The sequence below is a fragment of the Trichechus manatus genome, unplaced genomic scaffold (assembly GCF_000243295.1).
Source record: "Trichechus manatus latirostris isolate Lorelei unplaced genomic scaffold, TriManLat1.0 scaffold00006, whole genome shotgun sequence".
NCBI lineage: Eukaryota > Metazoa > Chordata > Mammalia > Sirenia > Trichechidae > Trichechus > Trichechus manatus.
Genome location: NW_004443942.1, coordinates 1,183,865 through 1,207,692, shown reverse-complemented (window position 1 = coordinate 1,207,692; position 23,828 = coordinate 1,183,865). Strand labels below are relative to the sequence as shown.

The 23,828-nt window shown below is 41.3% G+C and overlaps 1 protein-coding gene across 3 annotated transcripts in view; it reads left to right on the top strand.

Moving 5' to 3' along the window:
* The window catches only part of SCUBE2 (signal peptide, CUB domain and EGF like domain containing 2), a 76,599-nt gene that overhangs the window by 27,009 nt on the left and 25,762 nt on the right, over nucleotides 1–23,828 (top strand). Inside the window, exons 8-16 of one of the 3 annotated variants that reach the window (XM_004369632.1) lie at nucleotides 755–871; nucleotides 1,847–1,969; nucleotides 4,520–4,636; nucleotides 5,991–6,113; nucleotides 6,567–6,680; nucleotides 6,940–7,026; nucleotides 8,913–9,017; nucleotides 13,384–13,539; nucleotides 13,926–14,132. In XM_004369632.1, the coding sequence (XP_004369689.1) occupies nucleotides 755–871; nucleotides 1,847–1,969; nucleotides 4,520–4,636; nucleotides 5,991–6,113; nucleotides 6,567–6,680; nucleotides 6,940–7,026; nucleotides 8,913–9,017; nucleotides 13,384–13,539; nucleotides 13,926–14,132 (1,149 nt within the window). The remainder of the gene's footprint in view (nucleotides 1–754; nucleotides 872–1,846; nucleotides 1,970–4,519; nucleotides 4,637–5,990; nucleotides 6,114–6,566; nucleotides 6,681–6,939; nucleotides 7,027–8,912; nucleotides 9,018–13,383; nucleotides 13,540–13,925; nucleotides 14,133–23,828) is intronic. The other 2 variants (XM_023737078.1, XM_004369633.1) reach the window with 2 other exon arrangements.

Below are 23,828 nucleotides of genomic sequence, written 5' to 3'. Positions count from 1 at the left end.
TTTAAAATGAGGTAGTTGTGGAAGTAAAATCAGGTTTCTGGATACCGAGGTGCTGACAATTGAATGAATGTTGGATAGCACTTGCCTATTACTTAGAATTACTGTAGGAAATGCAGGATTAGAAGGCCATTTGCTTATTGTTTCTTATCTCTATAGTAGTGATTTAACAACTGTGGTTGCTTTCTCATGTGACTGTGACAGGTCTTTCTCCTTTCAGGGAAAGTTAAACTTATAATGTGTTAATTAGCAGTTGTAAGAATGAAGTCATTAGTCAGTAACAAAGGAATGGTTGGGGTGGGCAATGCTTACCCTCTCTTGCTTTACTCATTACTCATCTTGAAGGGATGGTGCTCAGAATTAAGGAAGGAACATTTGCCCTGTTTTGCATCCACAGCTAGCTTGCCAGATGTGGTCATATTTAGAAGGTCACGGGCTGTGGATCAGCAGGAAATTTTAGTGGCTTCAAATCTGCCAGTTGAGGGGAAAGGCTCTGCAGGGTAGAAGAGGCATCTTTACCCTGTCAAGCTTCCTTAGGAGAAATAAGTCATTTATAAGGGTGGAGGGAGCTCCACCTGCTCCCCCTTTATCTCACCTGCAGATGGCAAATATTTGGGGTGTATCTGTGAGTATCCCATCATGCTTCTTGGCTTCCAGGAACTTTGTCAAGTATTAACACTGTAACAATATCTCTTTCCAACATCTGTATTAGTGCTTCTTCAGGAAGCTAATGTCCTTTTTCTTACCTCCTTGTCAGAAACATGTGCTGTCAACAATGGAGGTTGCGACCGCACCTGCAAGGATACTTCGACAGGTGTTCACTGCAGTTGTCCTGTCGGATTCACACTCCAATTGGATGGAAAGACCTGTAAAGGTAGCCTGTGCCTCTCCAGGGAGGCTGGATGTCCTGGTTTGGAGGGAAGCCCCATGCTGCTAATGGCAGCTCTTCCCCTCCATACCCACCTGCTGAATGACTCCAGATTTGCTTATGATTCATATTGATGGAAGCTTTCTTCTTTGAACTTGTGAAAGGTTATAATTGAGTAAGCTTAATTAGAACCAGTTTAATTGCACTAACTGTTAAGAGGGTCAGCCTCTACAAGCATTAAATAATCCATTTCAGGCAGTGGCCTTTAAGAAAAAGGCAGAAGTTCAAGGAAACATTCATTTGCAGGAGATAATATCAACATATCATAAATAACAACCTAGAGCTTATTATGTAAATAACAGCCAAGATTATTATCCAGGGTACTTAATGAATAACTGTATGATTAACTTTTACTGATGAAGAGAGTTCCCAATGACCTTCTGGTATTTCACAGGCAAAAGTACAAAGGATTTGTTCTTTACATGATTAAAAAGTAGATAGCCAGTTACCAGATGAAACTGAAAAAAGATAAGATTAATTTGAGTATCAGGAATCATTTAAAAGCACTGAGGCTATTTGATCATTGTGCAGTTTGCCAGAACAAATGTTCTAGTCCCTTATAGCTTTAATCATCAAACTGGAATGGAAAGCGTATTATGGAAAGTATATTAAAGGGAACCATCTTATTTTGAGAAAGCAATGCAAGGATGATCATTCTTTCCCATAGATTGTTTCCTTAATGCTAGTCAAGAGCATTGCAAGTCAGCATTCTTAAGAGGATGAGGCCCTTGTCTTTCAAAATTGGTTAAGCCAGACAATAAAACGTGTGGAAGATTTAAAACATCAACAAATATCCTTAAATGGTTTTATGGATCTGTTCTTCTTTCAGAGAATAATGAAGCACATGCAATAGCACTTCAGGGATTTGCGGACAGTGAGGCAAGTATTGCTGTCTGATTTGCTGATGCTTGCCTGTTACAGATATTGATGAGTGCCAGACCCGCAATGGAGGTTGTGATCATTTCTGCAAAAACACCGTGGGCAGTTTTGACTGCAGCTGCCGAAAAGGATTTAAATTATTAACAGATGAGAAGTCTTGCCAAGGTATGTGCTGAAAATGTAGCTCAGCTGTGAAGTGGCCTGCTGGTTGGAGCAGAGAAGACATAACCCCACCCTGGTAGAGACTGGCTCACTGGGGTTCTTGAAGAAATCAGTAATCCAGCCTCCAACGTGTGCTTCACTTATTTCCTCTGCTAAACAGAATAAAAACACTGATGTAGCTCACAGGTATATTATTGAAATTATGCTGTTAATCATTAAGCTCAAAGAATCTGTCTGGTCTGATTACAGCTGAACTCGCTGCTGGAAATGGGATGGCGTACAAAATGCAAACAGGGTTGTATTGGGGTGTAGAGATTAGGAATAATTTTCTTTTTAAAAAATTTATTTTAATATTATTGATTTTATAACAAAAATTAATGGCAATAGTATGTAGATTTAGTTAAAATACTCTTTCTAGCAAAAAGTTGAGGTCAACCCATAATCAAGATCATGTACCAGTTGTTTTCTTCCTCAGAACCCTTGTTGCTTGGGGAGAGGGTGGCAGAGAGGGAGGGAGGGGCCTGTGTAGAGGAGATGCTGGTTGGTCCTCAGGTAGCATCTCAGACTCCTCAATAGTATGCCCTCCTTGCTACATAAGGGGTGCAGCAAGGAAACTGCTCTGGGTAGCAGTTGGTGTTATTAGTAACTTTCTTGGGTGGGTGGGATATAGTTTTGAGTGGTAGGCATCATTTATATTTTTAGATGGGCACCTTTTATATTCTATTGATGTGCAGGAAGAAGTGCTCAGGAAAGATGTGCTGTTGTTTATCCCTGCTCCATTTTTTGGAATAAGAACTGCCTAGCTTATTTTGTTAAAAATACCAGTATTGAGTCGTTATATATAATATCTGATTTCACTTCAGATAATAAAGATATAACATCACCTTTTTAAAAACTTTGTCATATAAATTGGGTTTTTCTTCCCTCTTGGTCTGTTCTTGTTAATAGATAATTTGTCAAAAAGTTCAAGTATATACTCCCCTTTCAATTCAGTAAGTGAGTTAATTGTAGATGATTATTACATGAATTTCTTCAGTTTGGCTTGAAAAGCAAATTTACTGTTCCACATAATGATTCATAATGTATAGAGCAAGAAGTACTGTCTGAGCTGTGTAAACACATTAAAAAGGAATTAGAAAAGTGATCTCATTATTTTTGGCAAAGCAAAGTCCCATAGTGAGCAGCAAAAATCAGCTACTGAATGAGTCCACTTTCTCAACAACTAGCTGATATTAATAACATATTTCATAGAATGGCATCAATTACTATGGAAGAAACTGACTTTTTCTCATTTTTCACTAATCCATCTTGGCAGAACAAATATTTGCACAGAACAAATTTACTGAAGAAATTGCCAGGATTTCTGGGAGAAGCTAGGATGAAGACGTTTTCTAAGAATTTGCCCTTTTTTATTTCACTTTTTCATTCCTCCAGGTCCTTCCAAATGTTTGCTTTTTATTAATGTAATCTCTCATGGCACATTCAGTGTTGAAAAAGTGGTCTAGCAATGGTCTAGTTGGCTTCCACTGACTTCTGTACTGGTCCTGGTTTATCCATTTGGAAACACAGGTCGTAATTCTGTTAAAACCCTCCAAAGATTTGAGAAAGTGAAATACTGAAATTCTAGTCCACAAGAAAGATGTGAGGAACAGACTAGGGGAAAAGAGATGATTAGATAGACAAATGCAGCCTCCTGAAGTCAGTTTCCATGACCCCAGCTGAAGCCAAGGATGCCCCTACCTGAACACGGACAAAGGAGAACATGTGGGACTGAGCCATGGGGAGGAACTAAATCAAGGAATCAGCCAAGAGAATCCAATTTGGAGCTTAAACACTAAATTTCAGTGTCTGCAATAGAAAGTTACAGGGGCTATTAGGGTTAATGCATTCTTTCAGTGCAGAAATAGTATTAAAATCTAGGATCAACTGGCCTCCTGGAGCCAGAAGACTAAATTTAGGAAGATCAGAGTCAGATGGGAACTGGATTTATCTCCAGCCTAAGTGTTTTCTCCTTTCAGTTAAACATAGCTTATAAAATTATTGTTGCTGTTTAGCAATAGTAATATAACAATAATAATACTTAGCTACCCATTGCCGTTGATTCGACTCCGACTTACAGCGACTCTTTAGGATAGAGTAGAACTGCCTCATAGCGTTTCCAAGGAGCGTCTGATGGATTCAAACTGCTGACCTTTGGTTAGCAGCCAAGTTCTTAACCACTGTGCCACCTCATAATGTACAAAATTCTTTTTAGGTATGTTATCTCATTTGGCTTCGTTTAAATATTTTAAATACTCAGCCCTGCAAACAAGCATGGGTGAGAGAGACTAATGGAGCTTTTAGGCAAGTGCAGTTTGCAAAAGAATTTGGAAATAAGGTCCCTGGCCGTGAGTACTTATGGTACTTTCTTTACCACAAGTGAGCAAGGAGAACTGATGGATAATTTTTGAACCTATTTGTTGTTGGTCGGCAATTGGTGTTCATTATAAACATACTCTTCTCTACACTCCTCCCTCAGAGGTTTCAGCTCCTCTCTCCCTTTGAAAATTACAGATGTGGATGAGTGCTCTTTGGATAGGACCTGTGACCATAACTGCATCAACCACCCTGGCACGTTTGCATGTGCTTGCAACAAAGGGTACACCCTCTATGGCTTTACCCACTGTGGAGGTGAGGAGACTGCCCCTCCAGAGTCAGGAGGTAGGAGGATGCTGGGCCTGGCGGGAAGTGGGGCAGAGGCCAAGGTTTCTCCAGATCAGGAGTCTTTATTTTCCTACATCGGAGGATGAAAGGCACATTTCCAGTCCCTGAACTGTAGTAATGAGCTTATCTGCTCAAGGGAAGCATTTGCTAGGGGATGTCTCCCACATTTATCCCTTCAACATGTCGAGTGTGAAATGGAGCAGAGAGAAGAGCTGAGCTCTTTCAGCTGTGAAATCTATATTGGCTTTATTGATGCAAGTTGTATTCAGAGAATGGGAGAGTCTCTCAGGAGCTGATACCCTATCCTTTGGAACTTCCCAGCAGATAGTAAAGTCACAGTCTTCAGAGAGGCTTGGCAGGGCACTAGCCAATGCCATAGTCCTGCTGTGCATAGGAACTGACTGCAAAGCCTTGGTTCGAGTCTCACAAGTAGATCTTTGAGCTGGAAGTGGGGCCATTTGAGTTTATCTCTCTGCCTTGTGCCCATGTTCTGAAGTCACATAGCCTTATGGTCTATGGCATAAATCAGATTTGGCACCAACTGACTCCTTAGTTCCCTCTCCTGATCATCAGACTCACTCAGAAATCTTTGAGAATACAGATTTGCAGATTTCTGATTGAGAATATGTAGAACTTCTAAGTGATTATGAGGACCTGAAGGTTTTGGGAATTGTTGTTTCAAGTACTTCCTGCCCACTTCCTTGTGCCCTGTGCTTGAGAAGAGTGGATAGTAGTGATTGCTGTAGATAATATTGCTTCCCTTCTCATTTTCAACCCATTCTTAACATTGTTAAACGCGTACTCTTCCTAGTCCGTCAAGAAACCCCAAGGAAATGTACTCTGAATACAGATGTGTATCTGGGTTAGTTGGAGCCACCTTCCAACCTGAACTCAGCCTCAGGTTGATGGGGATTTGGACAAGTCACTTCTCTTCTCTGTACTTCAACTATATATATATAGTCAAAGGAGGAATCCTCATTCTCTCTATCTCCCTCGGTATGCAGCCCAGGAGGATGGTGGGGTTTTAAATTGGAAGCCTATGCAATGTCTGAGTGTGGACATCTGAAAGTAGAGTGTGGCTCCTTCAAAGTGTCTCAATGGGGAAATGGTTTGGACCAGAATGGAACCTGAGACCACCCTGGCGAGGCACGTGCCAGGAAATGCATGGAGTAGGGTGTGGGGCCCGCTGGTGCCAAGTGCACATCCTGAAGGCAGTGAACACCTTCCCTTAGTCAGTTTCCACCACGCGACTCCCCTCCCACTCCTTCCTCAAGGGAGTCAGTGATGGGCTGCTGTGACAGGAGAGTGTTTTGTTCCACAGACACAAACGAGTGCAACGTCAACAACGGAGGCTGTCAGCAAGTCTGTGTGAACACAGTGGGCAGCTACGAATGCCAATGCCACTCTGGCCACAAGCTCCACTGGAATAAAAAGGACTGTGTGGGTAAGGGGCGCTGAGGCGCAGACTCAGTCAGCGGTGTGCCCCTGGCCCAGAGACAGTGCAGCTCCATGCATTCTCCTCTGTATAATTGGATCCGGAGTGCAGCTGACTATCCCTCCACTTAATTCTCCTCCCTTTAGCTGCAGCAGCCCTTCTTTGAATAGTTCAAAAACAGGAGATACTTTGCAGACTCTTTGGTGTTTCCTTCTGTGCTTCCTTCTGTGTAGGCTGGAACTTCTGTTTTTCTTGGTTGCTTTTCTGCATGACAATTAGCATACAAGGGACTCCTTTAACTTGTTGGGAAATAGCGCCTGGTGTCAGCGTTCTGTGCTGGGTGTCAGCTCTACCTTCTTTTCCTGATATTGTGGGGCCTTCGATGTATGGGACTTAATTGTCATTGTCACACTTGGAAGTTTCCTTCTCTTTCCGTAAGTGTCTGTGTTTTGTCCTGTTTAGAAGTGAAGGGGCTCCTGCCCAACAGGATGCCCCCCGTGTCCCTGCATTGCAGTAAGAGTGGTGGAGGAGACAGGTGCTTCCTAAGATGTCACTCTGGCATTCACCTCTCTTCAGGTGAGTGGGTCCCAGTCCCTGGGGCAGGTTCTGGTGTCAGGGCCAGGCCTTCCTGGTTTCCAGGTGTTAGATGTCCTCGATGACTTCCAGGTTCTAGACCAGATGTCCTGTCACCACCAGAGGCCTATACTCTGAGACCCCGTAAGCTGAGTGTTTTCTAGTGGTCCATGTGGAGTAGGGGTGGAGGGTTATTTGCGCTGCTCCCAGGATAGAGTGTAACCTTGCTTACATGTTTGAAAATCCATGTTCTGTCTGTCAGGACTGCAAGAGGCCTACTCTGTCACCTGCGGGGCTTCCTCTCCTCTCAGGAGCAAACAGCAAAAAGCAAATGACTCTGCTTTCGGGGGTAATTACCAAATCTGTGTGTTCTCTCCGGGGCTCCCTATATTCAATGGGCTTCATATGTGGGGCACTGTTCTTGGGTGCTGGCTTTGTTTTCTTTTCTCTTAATTTCCTCAATGCTGTGTGGCCATTACAGGATGTTCTTGCCTGCAGCCTTGATACCTTAAAATCTGACTCATCATGTAATGGATACTTATGGAGTGTCCACCGTGTGCTAGGAGGTGCTGTGTTCAGCCTTGGTTGGGTTGTCATGTTGTCAGAGGACCACAGAGCTCTGGTACCAGGAGACATCCACATTGCATTGCTGTCCAACTGATTCCGACTCATGGCTACTCTATGCTCCCTGCACCCCAGAAAGCCTCATAGGCCCAGCAGGAAATGTGTGCCTCAGGGCACATGGAGTTGGTGGAGACTGGTGTGGGCAGAACAGGGTAGCAAGGATTCTGTTGAGAGAAAGGAGCGCAAACCCTTCCCGGTTTATCAGGAGGCCTTGTCCTTACATATACAGACACCTCTGTGATTATGTTATGAGAACATCTTAATGAGGAAATGGCTCTTGATACCAACTTATGTATGTGAGCAAAGCTAGAGACCCAAAGCAAGATACTAATGGCTCACATATATTAATTAAGCAGTTAAAATATGCCAGACAGTGTGTTACGTGTATTAGTTGATTTAATCCACACAACAAACCTCTGAATCAATTTTACTGTTATTTTCATTAAACCAATAAAGAAACTGAGGCTCAGAGAGGTGAAATAACTTACCCAAAGTAACCAGATGGAGAATGGTGGAGTAGGGATTTGAACCCAGGCAGTCTGTATCCAGAGTTTTAACCACTATCCTTCAATTGCCTCTTTTGCCTTGCATTTGGACCCAGCCAGAACAGACATCATAGTCTATTTCATCAAATCCCTCAGGGATGGTTAGTTGAAGATTTAGGCCATTCCAAGGGTGGCCAAGCAAATAGCTAACAGTTATTCAGTTCTTACTATCTAACATGTGGTAGGCTAAACTTTTTTTTACATTATCTCTTTTAAACCTCTTAATAGCCTGATAATGTAGGTACTGTGATAATGTAGGTACTGTAATTATGTCCATTTTACAGAGGAGGAACCTGAGGCTCAGGGAGATTAAGTAACTTGCTCAGTTTCTCAGATTAGACCCTCAAAGCGGCACCCTTGTTCTCTCCCACCCACTAACCCACTGCCATTGAGTAGATTCCAGCTCATAGTGACCCTATAGGACAGAGTAGAACTGCCAAGGCTGTAAATCTTTACGGAAGCAGACTGCCACATCTTTCTCTGCTGGTGGGTTCAAACTGCTGACCTTTTGGTTTGCCACTGAGCGCTTTAACCACTGCATCAGCAGGGTTCCTGGCCAGGTTTACTGAGTGCCATCCTTGTCTGGAACAGGTGACTCCCTCTGCCCTGTCCTTCTAGACATATTTATTTAGGAGAGTCAGCCCTTTGGCATATCCTTCAACAGTCTTGTTCAAATGTAAACTTGGAGATTCTGGACTTCTTTCTCAGGAAGGCACAAAGATCATTTCATCCTTCATCTGACGACTGATGCTGTTGTCAGCCCTTCCTTTGTTATATTTGAACACTGGATTTCTCAAGTGGAGGGATAAATGTGATTTCTCTCTCAAGTGTAGGGATACATGTAACTCTTAGGAGATTCCTGGTGTTCCCTGTCCCAGGGTAATGGATACTCCATGACCCAAACTTTTCTTGGTCTCAGGGTTAAGAGAGAAGCTGCATCAGTAAGAAGTTTTGGGATATGCAGTGTGTGGTGGGACACAGCCAATGAATAGCTTGCCATTACCCCTCTGATATTTCCATTCCTTTGCCTCTGAAGGTAATATTTCTCACTTGTTTCTTTCTGAAGATGTCACCACCATCAGGACAAGTGTAACCTTTAAGCTAAATGAAGGCAAGTGTAGTTTGAGAAAGGCTGAGCTGTTTCCTGAGGGTCTGCGACCAGTACTACCAGGTATGGAATCGGATGGCTGGTGTAGGGAGCGTGCCTGCATGTTGGGAAAGGGGCCTGTGACAAGCCGAGCTGGAAGTCCTAGGGAGGGCCAATGTCTGTCCACTGACTCAAGCGCACTTCAGATGGGATTGAACAGTTCAGATTCTCCAGGGACTCTATTCATAGGCTAGGACCCTGTGTAGCCCTGGCATAATAATACTTGAGAGCTTCCTTTGCGAGGTGCAGTTGGTGAAACCCTGAGAAAACCTGTGAGTTTGCAGTAGTCAATAAGGCTTAAGATGCATTGCAATCTGTGATCATATTGGGTTAAATTTTCTAGATTTTAAAGTTTGCTTCAAATATAAGCCAAATCAAATGAAAAAAGGTTTGGCTCAGAAAGGATAATCTTTAATTGTTACAAAGGTATAATATCCAACTTTCCTGCTGGGTCATGTTTTTGGAGGCAGTGACTCCACTGGCTTCAGCATAGCAAATACCATCCAAGTAGAACTGGCCTTACTGAAAAGAGCAGAATCCAACACTCCTCGTTCTTTCTTAGCTCATATTTCTAGTACTGTTCCATAGAATAATTTTAGAGATTAAAAAAAAAATTGGCCACTGAGTTTCTGTTATATGGTAATAGAATAGTTTGGAAAAGGATGTGTGATGGTTGCACAACATGAAGAATGTCACTGAATTGTACATGTAAAACTTGTTGAACTGGCAAATGTTTTGTTGTATATATTTTTACCACAGTAAAAAAAATTGGGATTCGTATATTAGGAAGCTTCTTTCCCCAATCCGTCTTCAAATAAATCATACAAACAAACATAAAGCTCACTGTAATCACTTTTGACTTCCTACTTAACTAACTAACCAAGATCAAGTTTGGTACCACCATTTGATAGACTATTATGCAACCATTAATTATGTTTTCAAATAATGCTTAATGACATAGGAAAATATTCTTGTTATAATTCTGAAAGGGAAAAAGGGAGAGCAACATTTTGTATATGTAATACAACCCAAGTTACATAAGAAAAAGTATGGCTAGAAGGAAAAAAAAAAAGGAAAACTCACCCTCACTCTGTTATTAATAATGGTTATATCTGGGTGGGAGAATGATAGGTGACTTTAATTTTTTTCTTCATTTTCCAAATTCTCTACAGTGAGCATTTATAGTTTTAAATCAGGAGGCAGAAAGAAGCATTATTTAAAAATAGATTTGGTCTATATTTAGTTAATGTTATTTTGCCAGTGTTAATTTTTTAGTTTTGATAAATGTACCAAATGCAAGATATTAACATTAGGGGAAGCTGGGTGAAGGATCTATGGGAGATCTCTATACTGTCTTAGCAACTGTTCTGTAAATCTAAAATAATTTCACAATAAAAAGGAGAAAAATAGGTATGGGAAAATTGAAAGAGAAAAGGGTACAAAATAAGCATCTGTTTAGTTTGAGATTTGAAGTTGGCCTTCTGAAAAGGGAATGTTAGAGGAGAATATAATACAGATAATACTTCAGTTCAATAGAGTAAGATTTCAAAGTAGAGACGAATTAGTTGTGTGGATGGCATGTGGACCTGCTCTTTGATTCAGGTTGACAATCATTAGTTAACAGATTCACTGGAAGCCATGGAGAGTGGGGACATGGCCAAAGTCAGGGAAAGGGATGTACAAAGCCCTATCTTACTCAACACTGTCAGTCTCATTCTAGATGCCTTCATGACATTGTCTGGTTCTGTTGATTCTTTGTGCCATTTATTGCTCCTGGTTATTTCAAAATCAGACATCCCCGTTGATCTGCTTTCCAGCTTTCCCTTCAAGTTCGAATTGCTCCAAGGTCAGTTTGCCTGAAAGCAGAAGTTGGTTTCCTTTCTACTTCTGTGTTCATGCCTTATTTGAAGCTTCAGCCCCTGCTTGATACGTCATAGTCCAACTTTAAAGAAACCAGCTGTAAGAACACGTGAGCACCTTAGGACCCAGCCGTCAGCAGAAGGGAGGAATGTGAAACAACCCCTGGTTCTCGTCTTCCACGGATGTGGCTGGTCTGTTGGAAACATACAGCATTTGTCCATGAAAAGAAATTTCAAGAGCTAAATTATAAAGTTATAAAGAAGGAAATACGGGCTCTTCAAAATTAAAATGTCACATGCAGAAAAATGAAACAGGATCCATACCTTACACAATACACAAAAACAAGTTAAAAATGGATTAAGGACCTAACTATACGAACTAAAACTATAAAATTCTTAGAAAAACAAGCAGGGGCAACACTGTCAGGCCTGGCTTTCAACAATGGATTATCTAATATAATAACAAAAGCACAAACAACAAAAGACAAAATAAATAAATGGGACCTCATGAAAATTAAAATCTTTTGTTCACCAAAAGACTTTACCAAAAAAGTGAAAAGACAAGCTACCGACTGGGAGAATATCTTTGGAAACCATATATCTGACAAGAATCTAATAACCAAAGTACATATAAAACTTTGACAACAACAAAAAGACAAACAACCCAATCATAAAATAGGCAAAGGACTTGAATAGACATTTCACCAAAGAGGACATTCAAATGGCCACCAAACACATGAAAAAATGCTCAGTGTCATTAGCCATCAGAGAGATGCACATCAAAACCACAATGAGACAGCATTTCACTTCCACTAGTGTAGCTAAGAAAAAAAAAAAACAGAGAATAAGAAATGTTGACTAGGATGTGGGGAAATTGGAAACCTTACTCATTAGTGGTGGGAATGCAAAATGGTACAGCCATTGTGGAAAATAGTGTGGCAGTTCCTCAAAAAGCTAAAAGTAGAATTACCATATGACCCAGCACAGCAATTCCACTCCCAGGTATATACCCAAAAGACTTGAAAGCAGAGACTCAAAAGGAGACTTATACACCAATGTTCATTGCTGCACTATTCACAATAGCCAAAAGATGGAAACAACCTAAATGCCATCAACAGATGAATGGATAAACAAAATGTGGTACATACATACAATGGACTACTACTCAGCCAGTAGGAGAAATGAAGTCTTTATACATGCTACAATATGGATGGAGCTTGAAGACATTATGCTGAGCAAAATAAGCCAATCACAAAGGAAAAATATTGTATGACCTCACTTATATAAAAAGACAAGAAAAGGCAAATGTAGAGACTAAAGTTTATTGGTGGTTACAAGGGGTGGGAGGGAGGGGGAGAAAAGGTTAATGGCGATGGAAAAATTGAATTATTAACAGTAGGGTTGCACGGCAGATTATTGTAATTGCTGTCAACAAGTTGTACACCTGTAAAAAGTTGAATTGGCAAAAGTTGTATGATAGATATATTTACAACAATGACAAAAACAAAAAAAGAGTAGCTTCTGAGGCTGCCTATGTACAACCAAACACCTCATTGGATTTGGTTCCTTGGTTTAGAGGTTTAGGGTCATGGTTTCATGGGACATCCCAGTTAATTGGCCTAATAACGTGTTTAGTGCATCCCGTTCTACCTCCGAGTTCATTGGATAGTGCCTGGGGTCTTAACAGCTTTCAAACAGCCATCCAAGACACAACAATTGGTCTCTATTCACCTGGAGCAACAGAGGAAGAAGGAGAGTCAGGAATAGGAGGAGGATATGGAATGTATGGCTAATTGCCTCCATGAACAACTGCTTCCTTTGCCATGAGACCAGAGGAACTGGATGGTGCCTAGCTACCATTACTGAACATTTTGATCAGAGATTCTGTAGAAAGAATCCTGATGAAAAGGGTGAAAAATGCAGAACATAATTTCAAATTCTCGTGGACTCTAGACTTTCTGGAGCTATGGAGGAGGCTGGATGAACCCCTGAAATTACTGCCCTGGGATAATCTTTAAACCTTAAACCAGAAATTTCCCCTAAAGTCATCTTAAAACTGAACAATAGTTTAGCTTAACTAGTAAAAAAGGTCTGCCTTGAGCACTATGCTTTTTTAAGAACTATCTATATGGGATCAAATTGACAACAGCAACTCAAAAGATTAGATAGGAACCTTAGAGGGCAGTGAGTTTATGTTAACTGAAGGAGGAACGACTAAGAAAAGGAGGGTGAGAATGGTTGCACAACCTGAAGAATGTAATCAGTGTCACTCAATTGTACATGTAGAAACTGTTAAATTGGTGTCTGTTCTGCGGTGTGCATTAACAACAACAACAAAATAAATGAAATTTAGAAAAAAAAGTTAAAATGTCATCGTGCTTCAAGCTTAGGGCTTGCAATATCTTGGCATCTGGAGTTAATCATTTAGTCCCTTAAGAATTGTTTTAATGAAATGTTACTGAGCTCTAGTGAATGTTCAGCCGAGTGCTTTGCCAGGATTTGGCTTCCGATAATTTTGTTTCTTCATACAGAGAAGCACAGTTCAGTAAAAGAGAGCTTCCACTACGCAAACCTTACATGCAGCTCCGGCAAGCAAGTCCCTGGAGCCCCTCGCCGACCAAGCACCGCTAAGGAAATGTTTATCACTGTTGAGTTTGAGCTTGAAACTAACCAAAAGGAGGTGACAGGTTGGTTTGAAAACAAGTCTTCAGTGCCAGGCTTCTCACAGCTTGCTCCTTATTTCTTTGCCTTTCACTTTTCATCTTTCTTGGGGAAAAAGCGCAACTACTGAAGTATCTCCTGTTTTTTTGTTTGTTTTTTCCACCCCCAAACTAAACTGAATTGGTTTGAAACCTGATGAGTTTATCTGTTTTATAAAAACCCAAAGCTACCATTTTGGTCAACAAATTTCGATTTAAATCGAATGCTGCCCAACCCAATAGGTACCCACCTCGAGGTCTCCCTCATCCTGTTCTACGTGGAATTCTAGGTGTTGGTGGGTCCTGCAGTCTGTCTGGACATCCTCACATGCTGCAGCCTGACCTCCCAACTGCTGTCCTTCTTATTCCTGCAGCTTCTTGTGATTTGAGCTGCATTGTAAAGCGAACAGAGAAGCGACTCCGGAAAGCCATCCGCACACTCCGGAAAGCTGCCCACAGGGAGCAGTTTCACCTCCAACTATCAGGCATGGACCTTGAAGTCGCTAAAAAGTCTCTCAGAACATCTGAACGCCGAGCAGAGTCCTGTGGAGTGGGTCAAGGCCACGAGGAAAACCAATGTGGTGAGTGACCTGTTGGCCAGAACATTCTTGCTAACAGAACTGCCTTGAGCCCTATAAACATAAAGGGTAACCAAAAGCAAGTCTGGCCCATCCTCCCTTCTCCGGGCTCCTTCCAGAGAACACTCTGGACATCATCCTTATATGGTAACTGCCAGTGACAGTGTCTGTCCTCCATACTAGACCGGAAGCTCCCCAGTGGCCAAGATTGAGTCTCATTCACCTTTATGTCCCCAGCACCTGGAATAGTGCCTGGCTTGTGTTGGCACTCAACAAATGTTTGTTAAATTGAGGGACAGAAAGAAAGAGGTAGAGTTGATGAGAACAGGGAGTGTGGCCCTTTAAGGGCCTAAGGGACCGAGGTCTTTGAAGCATTGTGATTCCCCAGCTGGGGCAAGACTGCAGGTATAAGGCATTGATAAGCCTCCTCCACGCTCCATTATCATCATTCTCTGTTATCAGCTCCCTCTGGCTTACCCGTGGTGACCTTTAGCTTTGTGCAGAGGTGAGGTCAGGGGGCCACTCAGCTCCCTTGTGAGATCCCTGAGCTTCATTTAGCCCAGGGCACCCACTAGTGTCAGTTCCATGGTATGGTATTTGTGTGTGTTTCAGAATTAAATTTGACATCTGGCACTTCAGCAATATCAATCTGCTCCTCTGATAAGGCTGGTAAGAGGTTCCAGGGTGGTCAGCTTCAAGACTTGTTTGTCAAGAGATACTGTTCTGGGCAATTATGGGAGTCTCAATTGGTTAAGAGTTCAGCTGCTAACGAAAAAGTTTGGCAGTTCGAATCCACCAGCTCCTCCTTGGAAACCCTATGGGGCAGTTCTACTCTGTCCTATAGGGTTTCTATGAGTCGAAATCAACTCCATGGCAACGGTTTTGGTTTTTGATTTTTTTTCTACCTGAAAAATCGTAGAGAAAATTGGGATCTCTCTTTATAGTAATAATTGTAATGATTTATTGAGCCCTTATCTTAGCACAACACTAAGCTCTGTATGTGCGTTACCTCATTTAATCCTAACAGTAACCTTACGAGGTCGGTATTTATTATCTCCATTAATAGATGAGCAAACTGAAGCTCAAGAGGGGTAAGTTCTCTTGCTCAAGATCACATTGTTGGTCTGACTCCAAAGCCTGTGCTGTGGTCCCAAGTAAGGAGAATTTAAGTAATCAGCCCCACTCTGTCGTAAACTGATACCTTTTCTGAAGTGTTACTAGAATCTCAAGGACTGAGAAATGAAGCTTGATCTGAGGAGTAATAAATCAGTGTTTCTGAATAAGCAAAGCTGAACCCAGGGGCACTTGTTCCAAAGAATTGTCAGCTATAGCCCCACAGCCCAACTCTTGTTTTGCAAAAACTTAGTAAAAATCAAGTGTAACTATTCACCAGGGGCTGGTTCCCAGATGGTCTTGACTTTTATTCCAGCTGAATCTTTTAAAAAGAAAAAAAAAAAGGTAAAAACAACCCAGCTGGTTGGTTTGTTCTCATTTAAAATTCTAAGCAATCTAGTTTCCATACTAAAGAGATGGTGGTAAGAGTTGCCTGTTGCTGTCCTGCTTTCTCAGTGAGTTGCAGGAACTGTTGGAGCAGGCAGGCTGGGCTTCCTTGTGGACTCGTAGAGCCAAATTGTGCCCCACGTGCCTCATTTACTATTCTGTTAGGGAGAGGCTTCAAAAGCTCAACAGGGAACCTTTCAGCTGGTTAAGAATTCAGGAAAAAATAGTGTTGAGGGTCTTGTGGATGAACTCCCAATAAGGAGTCCCTGGGTGGCAAAAAAATTAAGCTGGGCTACTAACCAAAAGATTGGTGGTTCAAACCCACCCAGAGGTGCCTTGAAAGAAAGTCCTGGCAGTCTGCTTCTGAAAGGTCACAGCCATGAAAATCCTATGGAGTACAGTTCTGCTCTGAAACACATGGTGGTTGATGAGTCGGAATCCACTCAGTGGCAACTAGGGTAGCTGTTGTGCGCGAATGTGTCCCTGAGATGCTTGTCGTTACTAAATTGGGTTAGATGTTTTTTCTAAAGGAAACCATGAGTCTTGTCTCAAGAACTCCCTTTAGCACAGGATGAATTTTGTAGCATACGTGGAACCAAATCGGGTCCACCCTGTATGACAGCAATGTTGGAGGTTTTACTATGTAGAAAAAAAAGCACAAAGAATTAGCAGTGACGTCCCTTCCAACTGGAGGGAGGAAGTGGGTGTAAAGAAAGGTCAGGTGTGTTAATTAGAAAGGCATTTTATCTGGCAAGCACGTGGCTCCATCAAACCACAGAGTACCTGTCTGTGTGTATGAGTATGTGTGTGTGTCTTATGTTCCTGTTCTATTTGATGGTGTTAGAACTTCACAAAGACCAGGCTTACTGGTGATTTCTGAACTCTAAATGGTACTGTAGAGACAAGCCTAGGATAGTTCTTTTTGGAAATTATTGATCAGGGGCTGCAGATAGGAACCAAAAAGAGTATTTTGAGTCACCTGGAAGGAGAGATGGAACCATTATGTTTTTCTTTTAAAGTATTTTTAATTTAAAAAATAGTACATATTTCAAGTAGTACAGAAATGTGTACACTAAAAGGCAAACGTTCTTTCCACAGCTCCCCAGTCCCACTTCCCAGCAGTAATCACTGTTAACAGCTTTCTGTGTATTTTTCCACATCTGTTTTTATGCACATACAAAAAAAGGAAATTTTATTTATTCAGTAACTATTTATTGAGTACCTACTGTGTGCCAGAGACTGGTCTAGGTGCTGGAAATCAATGAAAAAGCAATGAAAAAGCAAGCAAAAATCTCAGCCCTCAGGGAGTTTACAATTCTAGAGGAAGGAGACAGATTACAAACCAATAAACAAGCATTTATATTATGAAGCAGATGGTGATAAGAGCATGGAGAACAGTTAAGCGGAGAAGAGGAATAGAAAGTGCTGGAGCCAGGTAAACGGTAGAGAGGAGTGTATTCTCCCAAAATGTACGCTTTGTGAAGTGTCATTTGGGCGGGGACATAAAGGATAGGAGTAAGCGACTATAGAGATATCTGGGGAAGAGAATTTCCTGAGGTATTGGAAAGGAGGCCAGAGGGACTAGAACTGAGAAAAGGATGAAGAAAGTCAGATGGTAGCAGAGGGCCAGATTAACGAAAAAACCAAACCTGTTGTTGTCAAGTCGATTCCAACTCATGATGCCCCCATGTGTTACAGAGTATAACTGAGCTCTATAGAGTTTTCTTGGCTCTAATCTTTATGGAAGCAGATCACCAGGGCTTCCTTTCCTGGTGCTGCTGGGTAGGTTCGAACCACCAACCTTTAGTTAGGTTGGTAGATGAGCATAAACAGTTTTCGCTACCCAGGGACCTTGTGGGCCAGATTACACAGGGAATTATAAATCACGGTGAGGACTCTGACTTTTAATCTGAGTAGGAAAGGAAGACAATGAAAAGTTTGGACACAGGAGTAATAGGGCTCTGACTTATGGTTTAAAAGGAAAACTCTGGAGGCTGTGTTGAGAATAGACTCTAGGTTTATGTGTTATCTTAGTTATCTAGTGCTGCTATAACAGAAATATCACAAGTGGATGGCTTTAACAAACAGAAATTTATTGTCTCACAGTCTAGGAGGCTAGAAGTCTGAATTTGGGACACCAGCTCCAGGGGAAGACTTTCTCTGTCTGTCAGCTCTGAGGGAAGGTCCTTGTCTTCAGTCTTCCCTTGGTCTAGGAGCTTCTCCACGCAGGAATCCTGCTCTTCTTTCTTGGTGGTATGAGGTCCCTCTCCTGTCTGCTTGCTCTGTCTTTTATATCTCAAAAGAGATTGACTCAAGATACAGCCTAATCCTGTAGATTGAGTTCTGCCTAATTAACAGAACTGCCTCTAACTCTGCCTCATTAACATCATAGAGGTTAGAATTTATGATACATAGGAAAATTACATCAGATCACAAAATGGTAGACAACCACACAATACTGAGAATCACGGCCTAGCCAAGTTGACACACATTCTTAGGGGACACAATTCAATCCATAACATCTGTGAATAAAGATTTTTTTGAAAATTTATCAATACAATATGAGTAGTACTATATATTGTTTTTAACTATACGGTAGATCGTGGACATCTTTCCTGCTAATGGAGGAGCTACCTTCTTTCTTTTAAAGCTTCCTAGTCTTTATTTGTTTGAAGACACCAGTATTTATTAGCCATACCCATATTGGTGGACTTTGAGATAAATTCTAATTTTTCTATTACAAACAGAGCTTCAGTGATTATCCTTCTTTATGCATGTGGCCAATATTCCTGTAGGATAGAGTTGTAGATGTACCATCACTGGGCCAAAGGACACACATATTTAAAACTTTGATAGGTACTACCAAATTGTCCTCCAAAAAGACCATACCAACTCGCTCCAACCAACGTTGTATCTGAGTGCTCATTGCCCCACGTCCTTACTAACATGGGTTATTTATTATCAGTCTTTTTAATTTTTGCAAATCTAATAGGCCAAAAATGTTATCATTTTAATTTATTTTTCCTTGATTATTAGTAAGACTGAGAGTGCTATCATATGTCTGCGGACATTTGGATTTCTTCTTCTGAAAATATATTCTTTGCCTATTTCTCTATTGAATTGTTTGTCTTTCCAATATTTTTTAAAAATAATTTTTTAAATCCCAAGTTACATCAAAGAATGTAATCACTTCTGACCAATTAAAGACTTTCTTTCTTACAGTCATTTTTACATAGTAAAGTCTCATTAATTTGGCATTTGGGGACTTTGGGGACAGCCTGCTCTGCAGGTGACCTTTGTACCATCTGTGATCAAGTTTAGCAAGATGGCAAAAAAAAAAAGAAAAGATTATATTCTCCAAGGAACAAATTCCTTAAGCTCCATAGTAATTCATAAAGTCCTTTATGTCAAAAGAAAAATTAACTATGACATGGATTCCTAGCTGTTACACTTCCATAATACTAGCTAAAGGATAAATTATTTAAGGAATATACTTGCTGATATATAGATATACATATATACATATATATATATGGAGTCCTAGTGGCACAGTGGTTAAGAGCTATGGCTGCTAGCCAAAAAGGTCGGCAGTTCGAATCCACCATTTACTCCTTGGAAACCCTACGGGGCAGTTCTACTCTGCCCTATAGGGTTGCTATGAGTTGAAATCAACTCGACGGTAACGGATTTGGGTATATATATATACACACACAAGTATATTTCTATTTTTTTTAATTTGCTGAGATTTTTAAAAGAGACAATTCAGGCAACTGGCAAACTGGAAAGTATTTTAGTGCCTGGATTCTTGAGAGACTAGGAAAGTACATATTCCATTTTTAACAGTAGAACTTTCCCCTGCAGGAATTGAGAAAAATTAACTCAACCAGCATTTATTGAGGTCCCACTTTGTACCAGGTTCTATTCTACGTGCTTGGGATGAAGCATGAGTACATGATGGTTAAGGGCTACTCTCAGAAAGCTTGCATTCTAAAGGAGGGCAATGTACCATTAAGAAAAAAGGTGATTTCAAAAGTTATAAATGCTGTGAAGATAATAAAACAAAGAGGGCCAGAGGAGAGGATGGTTTACTCTCCACAGGGTGGTCAGGGAAGGCTTTCAGAGCACATGACATTTGAGCAGAGACCTGAGTGAGGAGAAGGAGCCAGCCATGCAAAGCCCTAATGGGTTTGGGCGTGGGGCACTCCAGGAGAGGGGTCAGCAAAGGCAAAGGACCTGAAGCAGGAATGAACTGGGCATTTTCTTCTTAGTTGTTTCAAAATAGAGAAATTACTTGGATTTTTTTTTTTCTGTTTTAAAAGAGGGAGAAGATAAAGTCGTATTTAGCAATATAGACCAATATTATGATTTTTATCACACAGATAAGAAATACTGTAATTTAAAAAGTTTTTAAGGCATAATTTAATAAAACATTAACATTTATTGAGCACTCATCATGTGACCAGTACTGTGCAAAGCACTTTACATATATTATCCCATTTAATCCTCATCACAAGTTTATTTTACATCATGCCCTTTTTATAGATGTGGAAACAAAGGCATGGAGAAGTAAGCAGTTTTCCCAATGTCACCCAGCAACTAAGTGGCAGAGCCAAGATTCAAATCCAGATTTACGTCTGACTCCAGAGCCTATCTTCTTAACTCTCTCATTTTGAATATTCTCGCCTGTCCTGTGTACAGCCTGTGCCTTGTGACAATCTTACTCATATGGCACTCATATGGAGAACCCACCTTCGGCAATCTCTGTGGTGGGTGCTGAGGAGACCTTGATAAATAAGATACCATCCCTCAAGTTACACTTAGCTCTCCTAGGGAAGGATCAGAGAAGCCTTCCTAAAAGAGAAAAAGCCTAAGCTGAGTTTTGAAGGATACATAAATGATGCATAAATGTGAGGAGTATTCCAGACAGAGGAACAGCTCAGGGAAATGAGAAACAGAAAGATGTGCACAGGGATAACTGGCATTTCAGTATTACTAAGCCTGGAGTGTGGGGGCAGTGTTGGTTCAGTGGTAGAATTCTTGCCTTCCATGCAGGAGATCTGGGTTCAATTCCTAGCCAGTGCACCTCAGATGTAGCCACCATCCATCTGTCACTGGAGGCTTGTGTGCTGTTATGATACTGAACAAGTTTCAGCCAAGCTTCCAGACTAAGTCAGAGTAGGAAGAAAGGCCTGGCCATCCACTTCCAAAAAATATCAGCTAGTGAGAACCCTATGGGTTACAACTGTCTGATCCCATTTTGCATGGGGTTACCATGAGTCGGGGGCTGAGTCAACAACAGCTAACAATAACAAGCCTGGAGTGCAAGATAGGATCAGGTGGATATCTAGGTTAATAGAAAGGGCGTGGCCAAGTCATGGAAGACCTTGAATGTGTTGCTAAGGGGCCTCAACTTTATCTTGCAGGTGACATGGTGCCATTGAGGATTTAATCAGGGAGTGTCAGGTCATACTGCTGTTCTAGAATGGTCTTTCTGATTGAAGTGTGGAAAATGAATTGGAGGGAGCAGAAAGACCATTTTGGGGGCTTTTGAATGCTTTAGATAAGAAGTATTGAAAGCATGGAGTTGAGAAGAAATGATGGATTAAAGAAACAGGAGGAAAAATGGGCAGCATTTGGTGATAAATTGGACCGGGGATGGACAAGAGGAAAGAGTTGAGGTGAGCTTAGAGATTTCTGACGTGGCCTCTGATCCTGGCACCTGCTTCCCATATGTTCCTCATCTCACTCAGCCCTGTTTCATATGCAGGAGGCACTGAGAAAAAGCTGGTGGGTTGATTGAATGGTTAGATGAATGTGATCACTGGGGAAGAAATAATCAGAGGAGATTCATAGGAAAAGCAGAAAAAAAATAGGTGCTTGAGAGAGCATGAGAAAAAAATGAAAACTCTGATACAGAAAAGGAGGTGAAAGACTTAGTATTGGGTCAGACAACACTGAGAGAAGTCCAAGGAGTCAAGTCAAGGAAGTTTATTAGCCAGAAGTGACACAATCAGAGAAGCACTTTAGAAAGGTGACTTGAATGGTAAGATGTAACGGCGGTGAGGCAGGGAAAAACGGAAGGCAAGGAAAATAGTTGGAAGGTTATTGCAATAGTTCAGATAGGAGATGGTGAGGCTCTAAAGGACATTAGTGTCATGGGGATGAAGAAGAGGGGATGGACAAGAGGGACACAGTTGTAGGATGCTGCAACTAGCTGACTGATGGGAGGAGAGAAGTCAGAGATAACTGTGGTTTGGAGCAGTGGTGATTGGGAAAGTAGATATGCCATTTATAAAAAGAGTAAAGCTAGAGGGGTAGGAGGGACTAGGCAGGGAAGGGAAGGGAAGCATTCCCCTCGGGCAAGTTGAATTTGAGTTTGAACAAGACTTCCAGGCAGAGATGTCCATGGGCATCTGGAAGACTAGGAAAACGACTTCATCACTCCAGGTCTGGATCAACCCTACTAACCTCCATCTGTCCACACATGGCCTGACTTGTCTTCTGTTAAAATGAATGAACAGCCCATGCCCTTATTTAGGGTCAACTCCCCTATTCAAGCACTGGATCCCAATCCCTGTTGCCTTCTCAAGAATGTTATTCCTGCTATTTCTCCACCAGTCCTCCATCTCGGAGGATCCTCTACTAGATCCTCTGTTGATCATTTCCAACAGCACACAGACCTATCTCCTTAAAAACCAAACAAACCTTCCACTGACTTCATGCTTCTCTCCAGACACTGCCTCATTTCTTTGCCCCCCATCTAGACCAAAATTCCTTGAAAGAGTTATCTAAACTCACTGTCTTCATTTCCTCACCTGCCATTTTCTCCTCAACTCTTGCCAATCTGCTTTTCATTCCCACCTCTTGACTGAAATGGCTTTTTTTTTTTTTTTTTTTTTAAGATTTCTGACAACTTCTGCATTGCCAGACCTAGTTGCCAGCTCTCACTCCTCATTGCAGGCATCCTCTCAGGGACAGTTGATCAGTCCCTCCTCCGGAAAACACTTTTTTCTCATGGATTTCAGACATCACGCTTCTGGATCTCCTCCTACCTCGCTGACTGCTCCCTCTTTAATTTCAATGCTGGTTCCTCCCCTGCTTTCTGATCTCTAAACATCAGTTATCCCAGGACTCAGTCTACTATCCCCCTCTTCCATGTTCATACTCTCCTAGGTGACCTCATTCAGTCCCATAACTTTAAATACTACCATATGCTGATAATTCCCAAACTGCCCTCTCCAGCTCTGACCTCTATTTTGAGTTATGGATTCCACTATCCCAGAGGAATTGAATGTTTTTACTCAAAGTAAATGTTGTTTACTTAAAGTGAAATATTTCTTAATTTATGAGTGTTTACTTACAAATTGTATACTTTGTACTATTGTCTATTTTATGTACGTTATAATCAAGATACAAGAATAAGGTAAAGATTAAATTTTTTTTTTAAATAACTAGCTAGCATCTTAAGGTGCAGTATTTACAGTTTGGCAAGGCTCATTGTTAAAAGTACTGGTTGTAAATCCATTTTTCAAAAAAACTTCTTGTTAATTGCTGGTGTTTTGTGCCAACTCTTGTCAGATCTGATTAAATTGTCACTGTTTATAGCTCATGATGTGGTTTGACAAAGAACTAGTATTAAGAGTACAAGATGCGTTAGCTCTGGCATTTTCTTCTCATGCACATCTACTTGCATCATTGGTACTGCTCTCAATTCCAGGGTCTCTTCACAGGACTCTTGCTAAGCTGCTTTCTGTTTTGTGATAGATAGCTGTTTTCTGTTTTGTGATAAGGAAATCTCTCTAACCAGTCACGGTTAAACTGTAATTCTTCTCAATTCGTTGGAAAGAAGTGAATCAGTGCTCTCCTCACCCCAGGGTTGTGGAATGCCTTCTTTCTTCTCCTCTCCTCTCTTCTCTCCTCTCCTCTTCCCTCCCCTTCCCTTCCCTCCCCTCCTTTCCTCTCCTTTTTCTTCAGAGACCTGTGTCTTCCAATTTGTCCTGTGACTGATGGAGATGTGAACTGACTTAGGGGCCAATCTTATACCACACACTAAACCAGTGAAGCTTTGTTTATTTCTTTTTATTATTATTATTTTTTTTTTTTCCCATACAAAAATTTATACATCTGTTGTTATGTGACTCTAATTGGTCTCCCCATACTGTGACAGCACACTCCTCCTTTCCACCCCTGATTCCCCAT